This window comes from Loxodonta africana, chromosome 2 (assembly GCF_030014295.1).
Source record: "Loxodonta africana isolate mLoxAfr1 chromosome 2, mLoxAfr1.hap2, whole genome shotgun sequence".
NCBI classification, from domain to species: domain Eukaryota; kingdom Metazoa; phylum Chordata; class Mammalia; order Proboscidea; family Elephantidae; genus Loxodonta; species Loxodonta africana.
Genome location: NC_087343.1, coordinates 44,925,594 through 44,950,585, shown reverse-complemented (window position 1 = coordinate 44,950,585; position 24,992 = coordinate 44,925,594). Strand labels below are relative to the sequence as shown.

General features: G+C 40.2%; 1 protein-coding gene across 6 annotated transcripts in view; it reads left to right on the top strand.

Moving 5' to 3' along the window:
* FYB1 (FYN binding protein 1) overlaps window positions 1–24,992 on the top strand; it is a 193,421-nt gene that overhangs the window by 61,142 nt on the left and 107,287 nt on the right. For all 6 annotated transcript variants that reach the window (XR_010318408.1, XR_010318406.1, XM_064271472.1 and 3 more), the window contains one exon: window positions 2,513–3,674. Coding sequence is in view for 4 of the 6 variants with exons in the window: in XM_064271472.1 (XP_064127542.1) it covers window positions 2,513–3,674 (1,162 nt within the window). In the remaining 2 variants the exon portion in view is untranslated. The remainder of the gene's footprint in view (window positions 1–2,512; window positions 3,675–24,992) is intronic.

Below are 24,992 nucleotides of genomic sequence, written 5' to 3'. Positions count from 1 at the left end.
GAATTGTTTGAGGATTTGAGGAAAACATAAGGATAGAAAGTGGTAAAGGGAAACAAGGTGGAAAACAAGATGTTTTCAGTGATTCGGATCTAGAGTAGGAAATTAAAGGTACAAAATTCAAGCCGGAAAATGGTGCTCTCATCTGGTTTTCTCGTGCTGCCTGCCCCTCCACTCCCATCCCCACCTCCACTCCCCTTCCCGTAAACACACACTGTAGTTTGGTGTGGAAAGAAACTCCTAGGGGTGCCATTTCTTTTAAAAATCACTATGTGCAATACCTAGCTGAGTGCCAACTTTTATTACTCAAATATGTATTGGGCTTCTGAGCTTGCAGGCCCTGGTCTAAGTGGTTTGGGGTACGAAGGGGAAGAAGACATAGTTTCTGAACTTGGGAACCATACCCAGACCTTAGTTTGCATCCCTGTGCTTGCTACTATGAGCCCTTGAATACGGGACATAGCATTTCCTGCACTAAGAGTTTCCGTTTATTGAGCCTATGCTGTGGGCCAGGCAGGCACCCTACAGAATCTATCTCTAATGAACATTACAATCCAGTGGGTTCTTATTCCCATTTTACAGATTACACAAAAGAGGCTCCTCTAATAAACTAGGATTTAAATCAAGTTCCCATTTTCTTTCCATGACATCCTCTTAGAGTCTCAGCCTCAGTTTTCTTTCCTGGGAAGTGGAGTTTCATAGTGCCATCATCCTTTGATGATTGCTATAGGACTGGAATGAGATGGTATAGATTATGTGCGTGATGCAGAATTAGGCACCTGTATTTATCTACTAGATGGCTGTTCTTGTTATTATGAGAGGGTGTAGCAGTGCCTGAAATGCTACACAAGTTCAGAAGAGGGAGCGACTCTCGCCACTGAACAGGATCTGGCTTTGTGCGATTTGAGTGGGGCCCTGAAAGCTGAAGTGTTTGGATGTGTAGCAGGAGTACGTGAGAGTGAGAAGTAGGGAAACACTTTCTCGGTGAATTTTAAGCATGAAAAAGCAAATTGTCTTGGCCACATGTGTGTGTTCGGTGACTTTTTTATTTTTTAAGTCTTAGATTTTTAAGCATCCCTAAAAGAACTGGAAAACTTCAACACCCTTTTTTTTCTTTTTTTAGAGGAAGAACAAACATACCTTTAATTCTCCCTGATTAAATGGGACTTTTTTCACAGAGGTGACTACCTGCTATCTTTGCTTCATAATATTTTTAAATAATATTTTATTGTGTTTTCAGTAACAGCACAGCAAATCAGGTTTCCATTTGACAATTTCTACACAAATTGTTCGTTGACATTAGTTTCATTTTTCACAATGAGTGAGCATTTTCTTCATGTTCTGGTTGTTCTGGTTCTAGTACCCTAGTGTCCCTGTCCCTTCATCTTTTCATCTTTGCTTTAGACAAATCGTTGATCACATAATATCTTAATTCTAGACAAGAAGGGCAGAAATTTAGGAACAGGCCTCTGAAAAAGAGTGATATCCTAAATGTCATTATAGAAGCAACAGACTGGTGAAGACAGAGTTCCAGAAATGGGGTTTCCAGCCAGACCCTGCTGCTTCCCCTCATCTTCCTTGCGTACCTTCAGACCACAGTCTCCAAAAAGGACCAATTCTGCAAGTGAACACACTCTCCCGGCTAAGTCTAGATACAGCTGAATCAGGACTACATAGTTACAAAACAAGTAGGAAAACCCATTTTATTACAGTAAAACCTGTAAAAGCCAGAACCTGTGTAAAGTGGAAATCTGTCAGAGAAGGAAAACTCAAATATTTCCCAGTAATAGAAAGCCACAGAAAAGTGCTAAGCCTGCACTCTGTTAAAGGCGGAATATTTGCGAGAGCCGGAAAAACAAGGCAGTTCTATAGGCTTCCAGCTCTCACAGGTTTCACTGTACTTACAAAAACAAGCATGTTTTTCTGCCATATCTCTCTGTTGGCAAACAGAACTTAAATGTGGATAGGATTAAGAAAGCTTTGGCAAACCACAGAGAGAGATGTTAAACCGGAGTCTATGTCTAATGCATCCAACCTGAATGTCAGCAGAGCTTAGGTTTTTTTTTTTTTTAATGTTGTTTCTATTTAAAAGCCTCAATTATAATATATGGATGGATGAAGTCATTCGTTAGCCACTTCCACATTTTTCAAGTAAAATAAAAATATATATATATATATTGATATATATATATATATCAAGTTAGAGTAAATCTAACACAATAGCTAGAGAAACAGTAAGAGGAAAAGGAGAAGGTAAGTTATTACTTAAGCAAAAATAAATAAGTCAGTCGAAGACTACCAAAAGAAAAAAGTATATGCACAAAACTAGCCCTCCCCCTTCAAGAAAATTCTCACAACTCATTTTGCCATAGAGGAAGATAAGTGTTACAATATCTCACTAACCAATCAGCAGCGTTGCAGGCCTCAAACCAGGAAACCCTTTAAAGTATAGTATTTTAAACTGTGCAAGTGAGACTTCTGTCTCTCAGCTAGTTTTTGTTCCCTGTGCTTGTAGGATGGAAAAGCAGATGTGAAGTCTCTCATGGCGAAGTTTAACACAGGGGGCAACCCCACAGAGGAAGTCTCAGTCAACAGCCGACCCTTCAAAGTCACAGGGCAAAATCCATCTTCAGGAATACAAGCAAAAAAGAACTTATTCGACAACCAAGGAAATGCCAGCCCTCCCACAGGACCCAGCAATGTACCTAAATTTGGGTCCCCAAAGCCACCTTTGGGAGTGAAACCTTCTTCTGAGGAAAAGCCTGACAAGGAGCCCAAACCCCCATTTCTAAAGCCTTCTCCTGGAGTCAACCAAAGGTTTGGGGCACCGGCAAACTCACCAAACAGAGATTCTGAGGTGAAAATGGGATTTCCGAAACCTATAGGCTCCAAACCCATCAACTTGCCCAAAGAAGATTCTAAACCTGTGTTTCCCCGGCCTTCTGGGAATAAGCCACTGCCTCATAATGTTAACCAAGACAGCGACTTAAAGCCACCGGGCCCAAAGCCCAGGTCTAATCCTCCAGCCCAGGAAAATGAACAGAAACAAGTTTCCACAAAGTTGGCTGGGGTTAAAGGCAAGTTTATGTCAGCTTCTCAAGATCACGACCCCAAACCCCTCTTCCCCAAACCTGCTTTTGGCCAGAAGCCATCCCTGAGTACTGATGCCTCCCATGAAGATGAGAACCTCACTAAAAATGTGTCTTCACAGAAAGGACCCTTAGCTCCCCTAGGAACCAAATCTAAACCTGGCCCTTTAAAACCAGCAAGGGAAGACACAGAAAATAAAGATCAAGTTGGTGATACATCAAGTTCACCTTTCCCTGGAGTGGTTCTGAAACCAGCAGCAAGCAGAGGGGCTCCCAGCCTCACCAAAAATGCTGAAGAAAAAAAAGAAGAGAGGAAAATAGATGCTGCCAAGAACATCTTCCTGAGCAAAATAAATCAGGAGGAGTCAGCCCTCGGGGCTCCACCGGCCAAGTTCCCTAAGGGACCTTCTAAGCTGACAGTGGGAGGACCATGGGCCCAAAGCCCAGAGGAAAAGGGAGACAAGAATCCAGCCGTCCCCAAACGGAAGCCATTGCCTCCCTTATTTACGTTGGGACCCCCTCCACCAAAACCCAGCAGACCACCAAATGTTGACCTGTCGAAATATCGAAAAACTCCTTCTGGAAACAGTGAGTTCTTGTCTTGTTTTCCGTTTAGTATGTTTCTTTCCAGAGCAGAGAATGTTTTAACTTCTGGAGGGAAAAAATGGACAAGGAATGATTCCATAACTGGTACTCGTGAGTATGTGAGGAATTTTCTTTGGCGTTTTTTTTCTTTGCTGTGGGAGGTCTGAGAAGGTAGGAAGCCTTACTTCCATATGAGCATTCTGTGAGAAAACGCCCCGATGAGCTGGTTTTTGGGGGAGATACGTACATTTGACTGATAAATGAATTTGCTTCATGACCAGCATTTAATTTACTTCCTTACTTGGGTTTCATTTCTGTTGAATGTGATTGAAGTGTGTTGCTACTACAAAGAGTTCCACAAAAAGGTGGGCAAACCTCTCAGTAAGAAGTTATCTGCCAGAAGCAATTTTCCCCACCTCTCCCCACTGCCCCACCCCAACCCAAAGGACATTTGGCAATGTCTGGAGGTATTTTTTTTTTAATTGTGCTTTAAGTAAAAGTTTACAAATCAAGTCAGCCTCTCATACAAAAGCTTACATACACCTTGCTATGTTCTCCTAGCTGCTCTCCCCCTAACGAGACAGCACACTCCTCTCCACCCTGTACTTCCCGCGTCCATTCAACCAGTTCCTGTCCCCCTCTACCTTCTCATCTCCCCTCCAGGCAGGAGCTGCCCACATAGTCTCATGTGTCTACTTGAGCCAAGAAGCTCACTCCTCACCAGCATCATTTTCTGTCTTATAGTCCAGCCCAATCCCTGTCTGAAGTGTTGGCTTTGGGAATGGTTCCAGTATCAGGCTAACAGAAGGTCTGGGGACTGTGACCTCTGAGGTCCCTCTAGTCTCAGTTGGACCAGTAAGTTGGTCTTTTTATGAGAATTTGAGGTCTGCATCCTACTGTTCTCCTGCTCCATCAGGGATTCCCTGTTGTGTTCCTTGTCAGGGTAGTCATCGGTCATAGTTGGGTACCACCTAGCTCTTCCAGTCTCAGGCTAATGTAGTCTTTGGTTTATGTGGCCCTTTCTGTCTCTTGGGCTCATATTGACCTTGCATCTTTGGTGTTCTTCATTCTCTTTTGCTCCAGGTGGGTTGAGACCAATTGATGCATCTTAAGTGGCCACTTGCTAGCGTTTAAGACCCCAGATGCCACTCACCAAAGTGGGATGCAGAATGTTTTCTTAATACTTTTGTTATGCCAGTTGATCTAGGTGTTCCCTGAAACCATGGTCCCCAGACCCCAGTCCCTGCTACTCTGGCCTTCGAAGTATTCGGTTATATTCAGGAAACTGCTTTTGGTTTAGTCCAGTTGTGCTGACCTCTTCTGTATTCTGTGTTGTCTTGCCCTTCACCCAAAAGAGTTCTAGTCTACAACCTAGTTAGTGAATACCCCTCCCCCTCCCTCCCCATCCTCGTAACTATCAAAGAATATTTTCTTCTGTGCTTAAACTATTTCTTGAGTTCTTATAATAGTGGTCTCATACAATATTTGTCCTTTTGCACCTGACTAATTTCACTCAGCATAATGCTTTCCATATTCTCTGGAGGCATTTTGGATTGTCACAACTGGAGAGTTCTATTGGCATCTAGTGGGTAGCCAGAGATGTTGCTGAACATCCCACAATTCACAGGAATTATCCCATAACAAAGAATTATCTGGCCCAAAATATCAGTAGTGCCAGGTTTAAGAAACCCTCCTCTAAGTGATTTTAAATTTTCACACAATTCCTCATACGTTTCTTAAGACCCAATATTCCAATAAGGGATGAACAGGACTCTTGTGAAATGGCACTTTCTGTTGTATATTTAGGTGATTTTCTATTTCTCAGTATAAAGTTTTCTGACCTTTTCTGATTCATAAAGTAACAGATAGCCAGGATACTAAGTCAGACTTAGTCTCCTTCTCGGTAAACAGTTTAATTCACCAACAGAGATGTTGCCACAATACTACACCATGTGGTATTATTCAATACTGAATGGTTTGGTAAAGCTTTGGGACCCTATTAGTGATGAGAGGTAAGCTCAGTCATACCCTGAAATGGTTGATCTTTGGGGCAAATGATATGCAACTGTTGCTTATGGTGGGAAGAAAGGGACGCTTTCCAGTCACCACACCACTATGAGGCATTTCTTCCTCTTACAAAATTATGATCTAATTAAAGCAGATGACAGAGGACCTGGCAGCATTTTGTTCACGGGGTAGCCATGAGTCGGAGCTGACCCCAGGGCAACTAACAACGCAACAATTCTAGGCCTCATAGCTGTGGGGAGTCTGTTTGTTGTGTTGTAGAAACGGTTTGTGATATGTCATCTTCCTGAGATAAGTATTATTTCCGTGTCGATAAACAAATGAGTGGCCAAATCCTCCATTGGTTCTATCCTGTGGAAAACAAGTTTGGAATGACCCTGTGATGATATATTTTGTAGAAAGATTCAACCTTATTACACGTGGTGTCCCCTCCTCATCTGTCATCTTCTTGTTTCAATTTGGGCTCATAACTCAAAACTGTCATTCTTATGAGCCTTTCTAAAACATATTCTCCCATACCTCAGATAAAAAATTAACTATCGTAACTTCATTTAATGGCCATAACTTCATGGTGGGGTGGCAGCATTCTGCTGTGAAGCAGAAATCCCCCGGAAGCTTTCTTTCATGTCCTCCACTTAACTACCAGGCTTGGTGTTAGTAACTGTTGTCTGAAGTCACACTTTTGAATGAAGTCCTCTTTCTGGCTCTGAACAGTGGCCACCGAGGCAGGTCCAGCAATATCTGTTTTGAGCTGATTTTCAAGGCAGTAAAACAACAAGGGACCTAGGCAAAATTACAAAGTAGGCAAAGCTTTTCCTTGCGCTCTGTATTAGTTTCCTAGGGCAGCCATAACGAAGTGCCACAATCCAGATGGTTAAAACTCTAACCTCGCAGTTCTGGAGGCTGGAAATCTTAATTCAGAGATATGCTCATTCAGAAAGTTCTAGGGGAAGATCTTGTTTCTCTCAGTTTCTGGTATCCCCACAAGTTCCTTGGCTTGTGATATGTAACTCCAATCTCTGTCTGTCTTCACATGGCTGTCTTTCATCCAAGCCTGCCTCTGTGTCACTTCACTTCTTTTTATAAGGACACCACTCATATTGAATTAAGACCCTGCCTATTTCAGTATGGCCCCATGTTAACTGATAATAGCTTCAAGGACCCTATTTCCAAAGAGGGTCACTTTTCACAGGTACCAGGGGTAAAGACTTCAATACATCCTTCTGGGCAATGTAATTCAATCCTTCTTCCCTTTGGCAACACTGTCACTCCACCTGATGTGCCTCCCCTAGTCAACATTCGCTCAGGTGCTGTTGAGTTTAGGTTCTAAATCCTCTCATCAATATACTCCCCCCACCCCCTGCCACCAACCCCTCCATAAGTCACAACACCATCCCTCTAAATTTAAACTAACCTCAGCTTGGTGTCAGAACAGAGCAATCTGATTCAGACTTTTAACTTCCGAATAACAACCTTTTAAAGTATTCACATAAAACAAACAAACAAAGAATAACAACAACAACAACAGAAAACAACTTTCTTTTTTAATAGAAATTACATTCTGGTTCAAAAAACAGGTAGCATAAAATGGTGTACAGTGAAAGCCCTTTTAGGCCTTGTCTTCCATTTGCTTGGTCTTCCAAGCCTCTGCCCCACAGAAACCATTCTTCATGATTTTTATATGTCCATTTAACATTTGTTTATGTTTACACACAAAAATATGTAGATCCTAATCTCCCTGCTTTTTCACACACACACACACACACACACACAACAAAACCCTTTGCTGTCCAGTCGATTCCAACTCATAGTGACCATAGGGTTTCCCAGGAGCACTTGGTGGATTTGAACTGTTGTCCTTTTGGTTAGCAGCCATAGCTCTTAACCACTGTGGTAGCATAGTGCATTCAGTACTCTGATTCTGGCTTTTTTCTTTTCAAAATGAATCTTGGATATCTTTCTACATTTTAATAAAGAGCAACTGATTCTTTTTTTGAATTGATTTAACAATTTGTATTGTTCCCAAATTTTGTTATCAGAAATAATGTTGCAGAGAATAACCATGTATATACAGGTAGCCTCCAACTTATAACAGAGTCCTATCGCAACAACTCTGCTATAGACCGGTTCTGCTGTAAGTCAAGCACCTCTTTGCGGTTTGTCGTAACTCAATTATGTTGTAAGTCGGGGACTACTTGTATGTCATAAAATAAGTATTTGTTTTCTGAATATAGATGAATCTGCTGACCCCTAATTCCTTCATTGCCACTTTTCCTAAATCATGTTAGAAGTATTAAGAAATTTAGCATTCCATTTAGTAAGGTTAAAAATACACCAAAATTGAAAGCACGTATTCATGTTACGTGGTAGCTGGATAGCAGGTTGAGTAGCTGGCAAAGAAGTAAATTTCAGTGTAGCAAAAGAAAAAATTCTGAGATTCTATCATTTACCCTGAGTGGGAACTTACTAAATGTACACATTTATAAATATACGGGTGTGTGGTATATACGAACGTTAGAAGGGAAAGGTGCTTTATGGGTCATTAAGGGCAATCATCCCCCTCATTTTGCAAGTGAAGGTTGAGGTCCAGAGGCATGACTTACCCAAGGTCATATACTTGAGATTCAATTCTATGTCTTCAGATTCCAAGTTCACTGCTTTCTCCATTTATCATCCTGCCTTACTACGATATGTGTGTTTGCATATGTTCATGCTTTCTGTGTGTTTAAAATGCATTTATATTGAATATATATGTATGTGTCATTACAAATGCATACACACACAATTTTAACATTTTTCAAAGCACTCTAGGAGATGTTATCTCACTTAATTCTCATGATGCCCCATGAAGTAAGTGAGTAATTTTAATGATCCCGTTTTAAACCAAGGCACACAGCGTGGAGAGCAACAGAATGGTTACCAATAGAGCGGGGGCTAATCTGGGAGTTTTTGCTATATAATGTGAACTTCAGAATGAGTAGACCCGGGTTTTGAGCTCCACTCATTTATTTATCAGCTGTGTAACCTAAGGCAAATTGCTTTATCTTTTCCATCTAAGTTTTCTTTATTTGAAAGAAGCGAAGATAATGCCACTTATTTCATGTTCTAAGATAAGATAGTTAAGGTAATATTTAAAGTGTATAACACAGCATCTGGGATATAGTGAAAACTTATAAGTGAGCACTGTATATTATTTTACCCATTGCTGTGGCGTCCATTCCAACTCACAGTGACCCTATAGGAAAGAGTAGAACTGCACCATAGGGTTTCCAAAAAGCGGCTGGTGGATTCGAACTGCAGACCTCTTGGTTGGCAGCTGATCTCTATGAATCAGAAATCAACTTGACAGCAATGGGTTTGGTTTTTGAGCTTGGTCTATAATTTTATTTTTTTTATTAGTATCAAAACTTAATTCCCAGTCTCATAATTTTTTCATCATTCTATATTATGAAGATTATTCTAGGAGTCATGAATCTGCATGTGCCATATATCCTACGTGTAGTAAGTGAATTTCTTAATGATACATGGAAAATCATGGCAAAGAGTTAAACAATGCCTAAAAAGATATTTGCCATCAGAAGTACCTGAAAACTATATCTATGCTCCCTCCATCTCCCTAACATAAAGAGGGTAAAGAGCACTAGGTGATGTCCAGGTAGCACTAGATAATGGTTGCCTACAGATTTTGTCACCTCCCACCAACTGAGACTGAGGAAAGTCACTTGGTTTACCCAAACAGAGGTGTAGGAAGACCTTGAAGCCAGAATTAATGGCTGTTATCTGAAGATACTGGTGTCATCAAGATCAGTGTTTCCAAGGTCATTGTTTCCAGGGTGTATCCCTGTCAGCTTGGAAGAAATACCGAAATTTGCCCAGTCTGCTGTGAGTCACAATCAGCCATCACTGCTTGGATGGGTCACTTCCAGGGAAAGTGCTGCTGGGTAAGCTGCTGCAGACCTGAAGGCTTTCTGAGTTTGGAGCTTTATTCCGACCCCGACAAATATACACTCCAGGTTCATCAGGCTAGGCATGCGTTTTCCCATAACAGAGCTTCTGAGGAAACTATTTGCTGCATAGTTTAATTAGAAATTTTACACATTTGCTTATAATGAGATAGGAAAAAAAGACTATATGCTTTAATAAAAATAAGGTCCTATTAACCAAAAACCAAACCCATGTCCGTTGAGTCGATCCCAACTCCTAGTGACCCTTTAGGACAGAGCAGAACTGCCCTGTGGAGTTTCCAAGGAGCACCTGGTGGCTTTGAACTGCCGACCTTTTTATTAGCAGCTGTAGTACACCAGGGTTTCTGAGGTCCTATTAGTACATGTTTATCCACTGAGATTTAATAGATACTGTTTGGAGCAAAGTAGAATGCTTTGCTGGTGAGATTTACTCATAGAAGACTATGTTTTTTTAATAGACATAATTATAGTAATGTTTGAATTAACTAAAGCTTCATCTAAAAATGCTATAAAAAAAAAAAAAACCCCAGTGCCATCGAGTAGTCTTTCAAAACTGTAAATACTGTTTTCTTAGCCCTGTACTTCATTCCTTTCGTTCCAAGTTCACATCCAATTCCTTAAACCTGTTCCCCAGACTTATCCTCCATGTTTTCTTGCCTTTGTCCAATATATTAGCCATTTAAAATATGTGTTGTTTATTGAGAATAGTATTATCCTGTCTATCCCTCCCAAGAGCCTGATGACATAGGGATTATATGAGGAAACTGAAGCTCAGAGAGGTTCGGTAACTTGCTCAGAGCCATAATGTGACTAATAAGGGCCAGCGCTGACTCTCGTGGTTCTCAAATTCCATTATACCTCTCCTGAAATAAAGGCTGCTGCCGGACAGTAAATCTAGCATAGGTGAAACCCAAAACATCCCCATTCCTCTCCTTTTCTCTGTCCTTTGGTTGAAACATGCTTTGTTGTTGTTTGTTGGTTGTTGCTTTGTTTGTTGATTAATTATAAACACCACTAAAAGCTCCATGAAGACAGAAGCCAGTTTCCTTCCCATTATATCCTTTGGAGCACAGGAATAATAAAAATTCCTGTTAGTTTCTCAGGTTTGCCCTGCCATAAAAGTCAATTTAATCACAATTCAGTACTAATAATTAATAACGGACTAGTAATTAAAGGATGTCTCCCCAAATACCTATGTGTGTGCCTCACCAGTAAAGTTTGTGTTATTAAGAAACCCTGGCCGAACAGCAAATTTGTATGTAGCAATTCGTAAAAAAAGAAAACTGCTAGGGACTCTTCTGTTCAACCTCTTTTCTGATCTTGTTCTTAATGCTGGGAAGAAACTAAGACTAACTTTTCCATTCACTCACTTCAGCATCTTGACAGCTAAAGGTACACAGCCAGTGTCCCAGAGGGCGTTGGCAAAGGGCTAATGGTGCCGGAGGAGTTCTTGGGTGGTGCAAACCACTAAGTTAACATGCTTGGCTGGTAACCAAAAGGTGGAAGTTTGGGGATCTATGCACAGAAACGTCAGAAGAAAGGCCTGGCAATCCACTTCTGAAAAATCAGCCATTGAAAATCCTGTGGAGCACAGTTCTACTCTGACACACACGGGATTGCTATGAGTCAAAATCAACTCTACTGTAACTGATTGGTTTGTTTTTTAAATGATGTGAGACGGAGTGACATGACCCCCTCCTCATAGACTTGTGTGTCACCTTAGCTAATCTAGTCTACATCAGTTCTGAACCCAAAGGTACTTGGGCTGTTTTCACCAGCAAGTAACTCATTTCTGGGAGAGGATAAGATTTTCCTTCACAGACTTTGAAACTATAGTCTTTCTCTTTCAATTTGTTTTCCTTTTACATGTGCCCTCTTAAAATGACCTTATTAGCTATTAACATGTAGAAAACGGTTTTATATCAGTGTGTGACAGTATTTTCCAAATCACGGCTCCTAGCCATTTTAGGAAAAAGCTGTTATAGGGATATGCTCAGGTACACATTAGAAATTTGGGTATAAGCAGGTTTCTTTCCAGCAGGATTTCTCCAAGCATTAATGTGCTACTGTTTGCTTGGGATGTGAGACCAAGGTTCATAAAAAGCAGCACTCCTCCAGATATATTTGATTCCAGAACTCTTTCTCCAAAACTTCTCACAACACTGGGGCTGTTTTAGAACCCTGATTGAAAAGCTGGAGGTCAAGCTCTCTGATCCGCGGACCAGAATTGGAAGGCTACTCAACTCAGTGTGGTTCAGCTCCCGGTGGCAGCAAGGCGCCCAGCACATTGTTCAACTCTGGTTCTGCAGGGGCCTGGTGTACTTTTATGGCAGGTGTCCAGTCTTATGTTTAACTCCAGCCCAAGCCTAATCTATTTCTCTTGCTTCCTTGGTCCCTGGGAAAGCAGTTTTCCCTAAGACCTCTAGGTCTTCCTTCCATTCTAGGTTGAAACTTCTGAGAAATCACTAACCTTCCATTTAGCAGCTTTGTTGTTGTTATTGTTAGTTCCCACTGAGTTGGCTCCCACTCATGGTGACCCTTTTCCACAACACAAAGAAACGTTGCCCAGTTCTGCACTATCTTTTCAATCATTGGTATGCTCAAGTCCACTGCTGTGGCCACTGTGTAGGGGGTTCATCTTCCAGTACTGTATTGGACAGTATTCTGTTGTGATCCATAGAGTTTTCATTGGCTAATTTTCAGAAGTAGATTGCCAGGCCTTTCTTCCTAATTTTAGTCTAGAAGCTCTACTGAAACCTGTCTACCATGGGTGACCCTGCTGATATATGAAATATCTGTGGCTTAGCTTACAGCATCATAGCAACATGCAAGCCACCACTGCATGACAAACTGACAGATGGGTGGTGGTTAGGTAAGCTACCTGGCTTTATATTTATAACAGAAATATGAAAAAATTGCCTAATTACTGCCATGATATCAACTTAGTAGCGTTTATGCAATATCAAAGAAGACATGGCCACTTGTAATATAAATAAATATTGTTTTACAATGGCTGACTTGCCCTCAAAGTATGAAATGTATTATGATATTATTTAGTATATATCAAACTTGAATAAAATTGCTCAATTCCTGAAATAATCATGCAACTCATACAGGCAAAGTGCATTAAAATAAAATTGCAATTTATTTGCAAAAAGAAAGTAAATTCTAAAAACCTAATATTAAGTACTTGCCAATCTTTTGGCTCAGAGAAGGCACCTTTTTCTTGGCTGATTTATCTTTAATTATGCTTACAAGAGTAAAATAAAATTTGAAAAATCCAGCTAGGAAAATTGGGGCAAATGTCTGTGTTATGATTAGTCTGCTCAATGGGCAGTAACTGCTTTGCTTCACGCAATCTGCTAAAATCATGTCCAAGTCAAACAAAACCTTTTTTAAAAAAAAATTGGATTTCCATAATAAGCATTTGGCCTTCAGAGCTCTTCTTGGCCTGGATGAAAATGTTTTCTGAATATGATGGGTCCATATGCTGAAAACCCTCTCTTTGTATATATATATAATATATATTTTTGTTTTCAAAACGAAATGAAATTGACTTTTATAACACGGGAGTAACTCCAGTTGCTGGAAGTGTAAAATTATACCTCAGGAGTAGAACTCCAGCTACCTGTTGTAACAGAAATATTTGGAGATTTCCTATCCTTTCAGAGCAGGTACCATCGTGACAGTGCTGTAGCAACTCTAGAGCTCTGGACACCATTCTTCAACTCTAGATTGTTTGTTTGTTTCCAGCATATGGAAATTAAAGGGAAAAAAATTGGGTCTAAAAGTTCGAGACATTTAACTGTATTATAGTATACAGTCAATACGGTATTAACTATTAGTAAATAAATTTACAAGAAACATATTTCCCTCCAGCTTAAATTGCCACCAAAGACAAAAGATTATATACTTCATGCCTTCTGGCATATCAAAGTTAGAAAAAAACATCTAGAACACCCAATAGAAATAGATATTATCAGAAATGTAACTGAAGGTGAGACATCTGGTTACATTAAAAAAAAAAAAAAAATCTGAGCAAAAAACCATACAAGGGTTTCTTTTCTCCCCAAAAGTGAGAGCCCTGCATTGTCGTATCAGCTGTTTGTATTTATTAGAACAGACCACACAGTCGCAGCTGCACGACTGCTTGCCACAAGGGCTTTTTTTTCCGTTAGTGACATTCTCCTGGCAATGGAGACTGTGTTGTTTCAGGGGTGGCAATAGGTCTGTGGAGGTGAAGTGGGGTGTAGGGAAGGATCCTTACCACATGGCACCATTCTATTTCTTGGTTTTCTTATAATTCTGAGAATAATAAGATAGCTCTTTTGATTTTCAAAAGCAACCTGTGTGGTGGTAGTGTTAGGTGCAGGCAAGTCGGCTCCGACTCATAGTGACCCTATGTACAATAGAACGAAACTGCCCACCAAGCATTGGGCCCATTGATACAACCAGGCAACTAAAAATCTGTCAAAAAAATAAGGCGAATAAATAATTGCAGACATCCAAGGCGTATTTGGAGTGTTGGAGTGCATTGGAATCTCTGGGTGGTGCAAACAGTTAAGTACTTGACTACCCACTGAAAGTTGGCAGTTCGAACCTGCCCAGAGGGGCCGAGGAAGAAAGATCTGGCAATCTGCTTCTGAAAGGCCACATCCTTGAAAACCCTATAGAACAGTACTAATCTGAACATATGGGTTCACCATGAGTTAGAATCAACTCAAAGACAATAGCTTTGGGTTTTTGGTTGTTTGGCTGGTTGGTTGGTTTTGGTTTGGTTTGGTTTTTGGTTCTTCACTTTATTCTGGAATAAAAGTTATTCAATTTTATTAGGTGGAGAAAAAGGCCTATGTTATATCAAGAGAAGATGAATTCCAGTCCCCCTTTATGGTTTATTTTAAGATCCCAAACAATACCCTATTTTCTGTTTTTCTTCCAAACTGTCATCTTAAAATAGACGGAGGTATAGGTGCCTTATTTACCCTCAGTTATTGAGGATCTAGACTGCAGCTCACCTCTGGCCACTGCTTTTCCCTGCTCTGCAGCCTTTAGCTTCTGGTTCATCTAGATTGAGTGAGAAAGCACACGCACACACGCGCACACGCACACGGATGTAACTGTGGCTTGCTCCTCAGCTATGTTTCAGAAGAAGTTTTAAGTGGAAGAAGAATGAAGTCTGTATAGTAGTACATTGTAGTCATCCATGTTTCTCTAAATTAAAGGGAATTGTCTAGACCCAATGAGGTAAGCAGTTTAACGAACAGAGAACCTCGCCCTTTGTAGGAAGGGGATACCTTTGACTTCTCTCAAGCTTGGGTTCTTATTCCTCATGGGGAGAACTTATAGCGTTCTGGCTGAGTGGAGTGCAACCAGATGTGCTTTCTAGATCTTTTGCAAGATCTCCATCTACCAGCGGGGGAACTCTTGCTTTCTCCACTACACCTGAGTGATTATCTAGTGCTCCTCTTATTTGGGTGGAGTATGACAAGGTGAGGCATCCTGTGCTACTAAACCTAGCAAGGGACATTCTACCACTCCCTCTATGGCCTTTTTCCTTTCTTATCTCCTAAGCTGTGATTCTTTTAAAAAACTTTATTCTTTTCCATTCCTTCTACCATCACCATAAATCTCCTTTCTTTGGGGTCAATGAACTCTGTCAGAGAAAGCCACAGAAAACACTGAGCTTTAAGAGTGTGAAGACCAAAGAGATTGCTGAATTCTGAGCTACCAAGGAAACACAAGAGTCCTGGGGTGGTACAAATGGTTAAAGTGTTCAGCTGCCAACTGAAAGGTTGGAGGTTTGAGTTCCTACAGAGGCCCCTCAGAAGAAAGGCCTGGCAATCTACTTCCAAAAGAAATTAGCCAGTGAAAACCCTACGGAGCACAGTTCTACTCTGACACACATGGGGTCACCATGAGTCAGAATAAACTTGACAGCAGCTGTTTTTCCTTATACGGACTTAATCCAAACATAAGTTTTTTATTCAAAGGCCTCCTCCCCATCTCATTTGAGAGCGGAAGCTGTCAGTGGGAAGAGATGGCCAAGAGGGAGGAAGTGGTTTTATTTTATGTTTCTGTTGATAGCCATTATGTTACTAGAAATGGACTACTGATGATCAGAATATATCCAAGAAGAGTCTGGTCAATCTCAATAGAAGTATAGGAGCAAGTTCTTCCACTTTGGAATAAGAGCCTAGTAAGCACAGATCCTTAAGAAACAGGAATGCTGAAGAGTAGCTTTTATTTCTACCAGATCTGGGATTTGAAAGCTTTCAGCTAAAAATATTACAAGGAACCCAAAGCCAAACAATGTCTCTCACACATCCATCTTTCTATTTGAAACTAAATGGGCCTCTAAGGAGAAAGATGGCCAAAGTAGATAGTTCTGACCAGCAAAGTATGTGTCATATGATCAGAAGGAACAAAAGAATAGCAAAATTCGGCCTGAGTCAGAGGTTCTCAAACTTTCAGTCTCATAAGACTACTCCTAAAGTTCCTAGTTTAAGAGACCTTGGATAGAACCCAGGAATCAGAAAATGTAATAAATGTGATTCTGTGCAGGTTGCTCTTGGAACATATTAGTAGACACTGCAGTCAGTGAGAACTATGGCAGAGGGGGATCAAGGGAGCGGAAGGGTTTCTAGACCATAGATGTTTTTCTCAAAACAAAAGAAACGCTGTACGACTAAGAGGATCCTAGAAGTTAGTGATTACATCAAAATATGCAAATGGGTGACTAATGTGTTTAAGCAAGTAGATAGTGTCCTACGGTTAGTCTTAAAAATTTGCTTAGTTAGGAAAAGTGCAAAGATGATATTCAAATATTTAACAACTGGGGTGGCATAGCTCCCATCACCACAGTGCCTAGACACTGGAATCCTGAATGTTCTTGGCTGTGTCAGGCATGAACCTTTTTGTTGCTGGATCACAAAGAGATTCAGGGGTTCCTAGGAAGAATCTGAAGCCCCGTAGTTCTTTAGATAGTTCACTATTTTACCAATTGGTACCACAGTCCTGGTGCACACCAGCTGCCCATGAGACTTTGAAAGAGTGTGTTGCTCCACCACAGAACACCTGTAATCAAGGACTCTTTCCGCTCTTTCCCTCGCTTTCTTTTCTTCCTTTTTTCTGTTCTCTGGCTCCTTTCATTTTCATCTCTTTCTCTCCCTTCTGCCCTGCAGTGGCCTTAAGGTTTCCTCAGCTCAGTATTTTTCACGTGGCGCACATAATTATTACTTACTCAATTTGAAAACCATACTTATCAGCACTGGTGGTACTCAAAAGCCCCTGGGTGGCTCAAATGGTTTATGCTCAACTACTAACCTAAAGGTTGGCCGTTCGAACCCACCGAGTGGCACCATGGAAGGAACGACTTCTCCTATGAAAGATTACAGCCAAGGAAAATCTATGGAGCAGTTCTCCTCTATAACACATGGAGTCACCATGGGTCAGAATTGACTTGGCAGCAACACTTTTGTTGGATGTTTTTGCTTGCTTTTTTTTTTTTTTTTTTGTGGTACTTAAGGCAAAGAAAAAAAATAATCACTAAGATAAACAGACTTTGAAAATATGAACAATTGTGTAACACTGTAAAAAAGAGCTGTTACTATATTGGTAGAGACCATGATGACAGAGGAGACCAGAGTCCTGCCCAAGGTGACCATTCTTGTTCCTTTGGGAGGTCTTCATGCTTGGTAATAGCACCCCTCAGCCCCAGAACTGACCAGGAAGGCTAAGGGATAAGAGGAGTTCAAAGCACTGAGTGTTCTCATGCTCTGAATCAGATGAGGGTCCAAAAGCAACTACACTGGCCCAGTTACCCTACTGTGTGGTGAACTCATCACTTGGTGTCAACATTCATCCCATCCTTCAACATTCTTTAGTGTCTTAAATATCTAGTCTTCAAAATGGGCCAGTGTTCATGTAGTACTTAAAGGAAATTGTTGTTGTGTGCTTTCGAGTTAGTCCTGACTCATAGTGACACTGTAGGACAGAGTAGAATTGTTCCACAGGGTTTCCTAGGCTGTAATCTTTATGGAGAGCCCTGGAAGTGCAGTGGTTAAGAGCTCAGCTGTTAACTACAAGGTTGGCAGTTTGAATCCACCAGCCGCTCCTTGGAAACCCTTTGGGGCAGTTGTACTCTGTTATGTATGGCCACTATGAGTTGAAATCAACTCTACGTCAATGGGTTTAGTTTTGGAATCTTTACGGCAGCAGATTATCAGGTCTTTTCTCCCGTGGAGCCACTAGTGAATTCAAACTGCCAACCTTTCACTTAGCAGCCAAGCACTTAAATATCACACCACCAGGACTCCTTTAAAGAAAATTAGGCCAGTGAAAAAGAAAGCCAGACATTTGTGCTAAAATAAAGGCTACCTTTCTTTTGTAATGCTTTTTAGTTGAATCTTCAAAAGGCATGTGAGCTGCAGAGAGATTCCTATGTTTGTGAGCCTAATGATAAAAGAAGAGGGTGGATGTGGCCTTGAGAAAACAGATATTTTTTTCAAGCTTGTCACTTGTATTTTTGTAAGCTGGAAACTTTTTTTTTTTTTTTCCTGATCTTGCTGTGAAGTCGATAGGAGAACTTGCAGAAAGCACTATGAACATTTAGTGATCTACAAGAAGTGAAATGTATTCTAAAGACAGAAGCACAGTTTTTTGCATTGAAGGACTCAGGAATTCACATAATTGTTTTTTATTAGGGAGAGTTCGCACAGAGGCTTTGCTGCTAGAGAGACTTGGGTACCAGTGCAAGCTCTGGTTTTTATTTTTGTTTTGTCTTGTTGTGTTTTGTTTTTAATACACTTTATTTTTTAGAGCGGTTTTAGGTTTACAAAAAAATTGCTCAGATAGTACAGAGAGTTCTTATATACCTTCTTTCCTCCCTGCACACAACTTTTCCTTTTTTTTCTTATATACCTTATTTCCTCCCTGCATACAACTTTTCCTTTTTTTTTTTTATTTTTTATTTCTGGCGATTATGGATAAAGCTGCTATAAACATTCATGTGCAGGCTTTTGTGTAGGCACAAGTTTTCATCTCTTTTGTGTAAATACCTAGGAGCACAACTGCTGAATCGAATGGTAAGCCTACGTTTAGCTCTGTGAGAAAATGCCTGACTGTCCTCCACAATGGCTGTACCATTTTATATTCCCACCAAGAATGAATGAGAGTTCCTGTTTGTCTTAGTTATCTAGTGCTGCTGTAATAGAAATATCACAAACGGTTGGCTTTAACAAACAGAAGTCTGTTTTCTCACAGTTTAGGAGGCTAGATGTCTGAATTCAGGGCACCGGCTTTAGGGAAAGGCTTTTTCTGTCAGCTGTAGAGGAAGGTCCTTGTCTCTTCTGAACTTTGCCCTTGGGTGATCCTCATGTGGCTTAGCATGTCTCTTTCCCATATCAGCTTGCTAGCTTGCTTTTAATTTCCTTTCTCTCTCAAAAGACATTGGCAGACTAATGGACCACAACTACTACAGCCACCACCAGACTGAGTCCAGTACAACTAGATGGTGCCTGGCTACCACCACTGACTGTTCTGACAGGGATTACAATAGAGGATCCCAGACAGAGCTGGAGAAAAATGTAGAACAAAAATCTAACTCACAAAAAAAGACCAGACTTGCCGGCCTGTCAGAGACTAGAGAAGCCCCAGAGTATGGCTCCCGGACATCCTTTTAGCTCAGTAATGAAGTCACTCCTGAGGTTCACCCTTCAGCCAAAGATTAGATGGGCCTGTAAAACAAAACAAGACTAAAGGGGCACACCAGCCTAGGGGCAAGGACTAGAAGGCAGGAGGGGACAGGAAAGCTGGTAATAGGGAACCCAAGGTTAAGAAGGGAGAGTGTTGACATGTCTCGTGAGGTTGGTAACCAATGTCACAAAACAATATGTTTACTGATTGTTTAATGAGAAGCTAGTTTATTCTGTAAACCTTCATCTAAAATACAATAATTTTTAAAAAAAGAGAGAGATTGGCTCAAGATACACACTACACTAATCCTGTGTCATTAACATAACAAAGATAACCCATTCCCAAATGGGATTATAACCACAGGCATAGAGGTTAGGATTTACAACACATATTTTTGGGTGACAGGATTCAAAACATTCCACCCCTTGACCTCCCAATTTTAATGTCCTTGCTGCATTCAAAACATATTCGTCCTATCACATTATCCCAAAAGTCTTATATCAACTCCAAATCTAGAATCTCTTCTTCTGTATCATCTAAATCAAATATGGGTGAGATGTTATACATATTCCATCTTGAGGCAAAATTCCTCTTCATCTGAGAACCTGTGGAAATCTAGAATACAGGTTATCTGCTTCCAAAATAGGATGGTAGAACAGGAACAAGGTAGGCATTTCCATTACAGACGGGGAAATTCAAAGGAAAGAAGCAATAATGGATACCAAGCAAGTGCAAAACCCACCAGAACAATTTACATTAGCTCTCAAGGTTAAAATAATCCTCTGTTCTCTGAGACTATCTAGGCAATGGCCTTGCCTTTCAAACTCTGGCTGTTGGCCACACTTTCTAAATTCTGAGTAGAGACCCCACAGCCCTGGCCTTCAGCTCCACCTTCCAGGCCCAGTGGGATGGCAGCTCTGCTCCTTTGGCTTTGGGCAACCCCATTCTCCAGGTCCATCTGTGGGGTGACCTAATCCCCTAGACCCTGGCAGACCCCATTCTTCTGCCGCTTGGGCATGGCCCCACCCCCTCAGCTTTGGGCAGCAGCCCCAGTCTTTTGGCCAAACTGAATGGCAGCTCCACACTCTGGAATAGTTGATGAAGATCTGAGTCTTTGAAACTTAGGATGCCATGGCTTCATCCTTTAACACCCCAGAGGCCACAGCCCCACTGTTTGAGACAAAGGCAGCTCTGCTTCCCATGCTCCTTCCACAGTTCTGCTGATCTCTGAGCTGCTCTGGGCATGGTCCTTTTCTTTTCTTGGAGAACAACACATAGAGTTCCTTTGGCCTGTTTCTTGCTTGTAGAATTCCAAAAGGCAGACAGTGTTCTCTCCTTTCATTTTTTCCCTGTCACCTTCAGTCTCAGCTGATGGTTTTCTGCTGTGGTAGTCGATTAGCTCCATCAGTCACAGGCTTAATCTCCTTAACAAAAGACTGTGTAGCTGCATCCTTGGCGAACATCCTAGGACACATATTCTTAGTTTGTACAACAGAATTTTCCTAATCTTTAAGTTTTGTTTTCATTTTGCACAGTTCACTTTTAAGTCCATCTCTTTCCCCTCACATTTTCCTGTATGTGGCAAGGAGAAACCACATGGCCCCTTTAAGATCTTGCTTAGAAATCTCATCAGCTAAATATCCAAGTTTATCACTTGCAAGTTCTACCTGCCACCATACATTTGAACATAATTCAGACAAGGTCTTCGTCACTGCGTAAAAAACATCCCCCTTCTTCCATTGTTGAACCGCATGTTCACCATTTTAAAGCCTCCCCAGAGGCACATTTAAAGTCTACATTTCTATCAAGGTTCTGTTACTGCTGCCATATGTATTCTCTAAGAAGATAGAGATTTTCTCTATAGCTCTCCTCACTTCCTCCTGAGCCCTCATCAGAATTTCCTTTGACGTCCATAATTATACCAACAGCCTCTTCAAGACAATCTAGGCTTTTACTATTCAAAAAGCTTAGACACCTTAAAATTCTTCCCCCTCTACCCATTACCCAATTCTAAAACTACTTTAGCATTGTAGGTATTTGTTAGAGCAGTACTCCCACTTCTTGTACCAAAATCTGCCTTAGTTATCTATTGCCACTATAAAAGAAATACCACAAATGGGTGGCTTTAACAAACAGAAATTTATTTTCTTACAGTTTAGGAGGCTAGAATTCTGAATTTAGGATGCCTGCTCCAGGGGAAGGCTTTCTATCTTGTTGGCTCTGGAGGAAGGTCCTTGTCTTTTTTGAATATCTGCTCCTAGGTGATCTTCATGTTGTTTATTGTCTCTCTTCCCCCATCTCTGCTTCTTTTCGCTTGTTTAATCTCTTTTATATCTCAAAAGAGATTGACTTGAGACATACCCTATGCTAATCTTATCTCATTAACATAAAAAGACAACCCATTCCCAAATGAGATTATAACCACAGGCATAGAGTTTAGGAATTACCATGCACACTTTTGAGGGACACAATTCAATCCACAGCACTGTTGTTGCACATCCTCGCTAGAATTTGGTGTTGTCTGTGTTTTGGACTTTAGCCAAATAGTGTGTGGTTGTATCTCGTTGTTTTAATTTGTAATTTCCTAATGACATATGGGAGCCCTGGTGGTGCTGTGGTTAAGAGCTATGGCTGCTAACCAGAAGGTCAGCCATTCAAATCCACCAGCTGCTCCTTGGAAATCCTAAGGGGCAGTTCTACTCTGTAATTTTTACTTTTTAAGTCCCAAGTACTTGCAGTTCCCTAAGTACATCATAAAAACTGAAATCAATGGCAGCAATTTAATTATATTTATTAAAGAGGAAAAGGAGAGACAGCCCAAATAAAGACCCTATTAAACAATGGATGCATAATAGGCGGTATCCATCAGCAGTTGTCATGGATGTCGAGTAAAAAAAAAAAAAAAAAAAAACCATTGCCATCGAGTAGATTTCAACTCATAGCGACCCTGTAAGGACAAAGTAGAACCACCCCATAGGGTTTCCAAGACTGTAAATCCTTACAGAAGAAGACTGTCACATTTTTCTCCTGTGGTGCAGCTGCTGGGTTCACACCACCAACCTTGCAGTTAGCAGCTGAGCACTTTAACCACTTTGCCACCATAGATCCTTGATGTCAATCAGTGCTAGTAAAAATGTTATCCAGTTGTTGCAGATATTAAATCACTTTGTTTAAATGCAACAGAAAAGATTCTTATTACCGTAAACTTTCACATAAAGCACAATTAAAAAAAAAAAAGATTTTCATTACCACACATCAACGTGATCTTCTTTTAAGTGCAGTATCTTCCTGTATCTCTCTTGCTGAATTACTCTGCTCCCTTAGTTAAAAACCCAGTGCCACCGAGTCCATTCCGACTCATAGCAACCTTATAGGATGGAGTAGAACTGCCCCATAGAGTTTCCAAGGAGTGCCTGGCAGATACGTTCTATTATTTGTTGAGCTCAGATACCTTCTTTCTTGGTGTTGACTTTTCTCCAGTGTCTGGAGATTCTTGGTTTTATGTTCATGCTTATAAGCTGAGATTCAGTTAAATAGTCTGCTGTATCTGCTGTGTGGCTGACTTGGGAGAAGGGTCAGAGTTCAGTGAGCTGAGGAAATGGCCGAGTGTCCTGTGGGAGGCGGCATGTGAGGCTCCACTCTTCTTAACAGGGATACCCACCTTTCTTCCTGGACATTGCAGCGGCTGGAGTGCTACTCAGTTCTAATTTGATTTGCTCTTTTTTCAAAAATGGCTTTTAGGGATTCTTCATGGTTTCCAGTCCACTATGGATTTGCTTGTTTGTTTTCCAGCATGATAATGTCTGTAGGTTTTTTGTTTTTTAATTTTAATCAATTATCATTTCTAGAGATTTCAGGTGAGCAGAGCTTGTTACAGCATGTAGCTCAGCTTCCCATCTTGACTGGAAACTTTTAGTCATATATCTAAGGGGAAAACAGTAGGACATTTAACTGTTATAAAACATCAACATCAGGAAAATATTTAATGGGTTTATCTTAAAAGGGTCATCTAAGGTTTGAGTTTACATAATGCCAAAATTAGTGAAAACATCAACCTTCCTACTGTTTTCATAGTGTGTACGTGTCCATGTAAAGTTGGCATGTAGTGATAATAAAAAAAAATTGTGTAGAATTTTACAAAAGGTTATAGAGAAACTGATTATCTGAGTTCTTCACTTCTTCAAATATGTATTTTTAATATTGGTATAATGAATATTCTTTGTATCTACAAGGACTTAAAAAAAGCTTGGAGAATGTGTTTAAGTGCCCTAAAAAGCCACATTATTACTTGAAATTTTAAAAGTTATATATTCTCAAGAAAAGGATTTTGACTTAGATTCCAGCCTTAACATGAATGCTAACAGTATATAAACTGGAATCAACGTTAACTAAATCTAGGTCAAAATTAATAATTAATCAATAATTAATAAATATGGTGCTTTGGATTATTATTTGATAAATAAAACATATGTAATTTGTGTAGAATTTTACAAATAGGTCAGAATAGGTTGTGCGTCATCTCTTGCTCTGCCCCCTCCCCGCCATTAGCACGTTATTTTGTTGAGAGAGCACTGGACTGAAAACATATATCCAACACATACCTGTCTATAATACCATTAATAATATATTTTTGAGCAAAGGTGAATCATCAAGAAATGTATAAATTTATTGAAGAAATGGTTTTTAAGTCACACCAACAAACTGATAGAAGCTACTTTAGCATCTTGATTCAGCAAAAAAATATTAAAAATCCCAGCTCTTAATAGTAGTAGTTTTATTCTAAAAAAAAAAAAAAAAATTCTACAAGTATGAAATTAATCTTTCCTTCAAATAAACTAGTCATCCAATCTAAAAAACTCTTTGGGTGACAAACAGGCAGAAAAATTAAATTTTTTTGTTATTTGTGAGTAAACAGAAAGAAGAATTGAATTAACTATAAAACCCAATTGTTTAAGAGTCTCACGAGCAAACTCACCGAAATAACCCATTTAACTTGCTTTTGAAATTTCACATTATAGTAACTCAAAATTATTTAACATCAATAACATCATTAATTTCACTAAAATGAATATACCTTTCGGTTGAAGAAAATCTCATCAAATATTTTTTTGGTTAAAATAATAGATTTGTTTATTATTTTAAGTTTTTGTTATTCTGTTCCAAGTACATGTTGAAAAAATGTTTCAGAGTTTGTTGATCAACTCTTTGAATTGCAGTTCACCTCAAAACTTTGACAACCAGCTGCTTTTTAGGCAGTTTTTGTAAATAATTAATCACATTTTCTGATACTGTCACAAAATTAACCTAGAAAATCATTGTTGTTAGTTGCTGTCAAGTCAGCTCTGACTCATGGCAACCTTCTGTGTAACAGAAAAAACTGTTGCCCGATCCTGCATCGTCTCCATAATCTCTGACATACTTGAGCCCACTGTTGAGGCTACTGTGTCAATCCATCTTGCTGAGGTTTTTCGTTTTCACTGACCCTCTTACCTTACCAGACATGATGTTCTTTTCTAATGATTGATCTTTCCTGATGATGTGTCCAAACTAAGCAAGAGAAAGTCTCACCAGCCTCGCCTCTAATGAACGTTCCTTAGAATGACTTTTTCTAAGATTAATTTGTTTGTTCTTCGGGTAG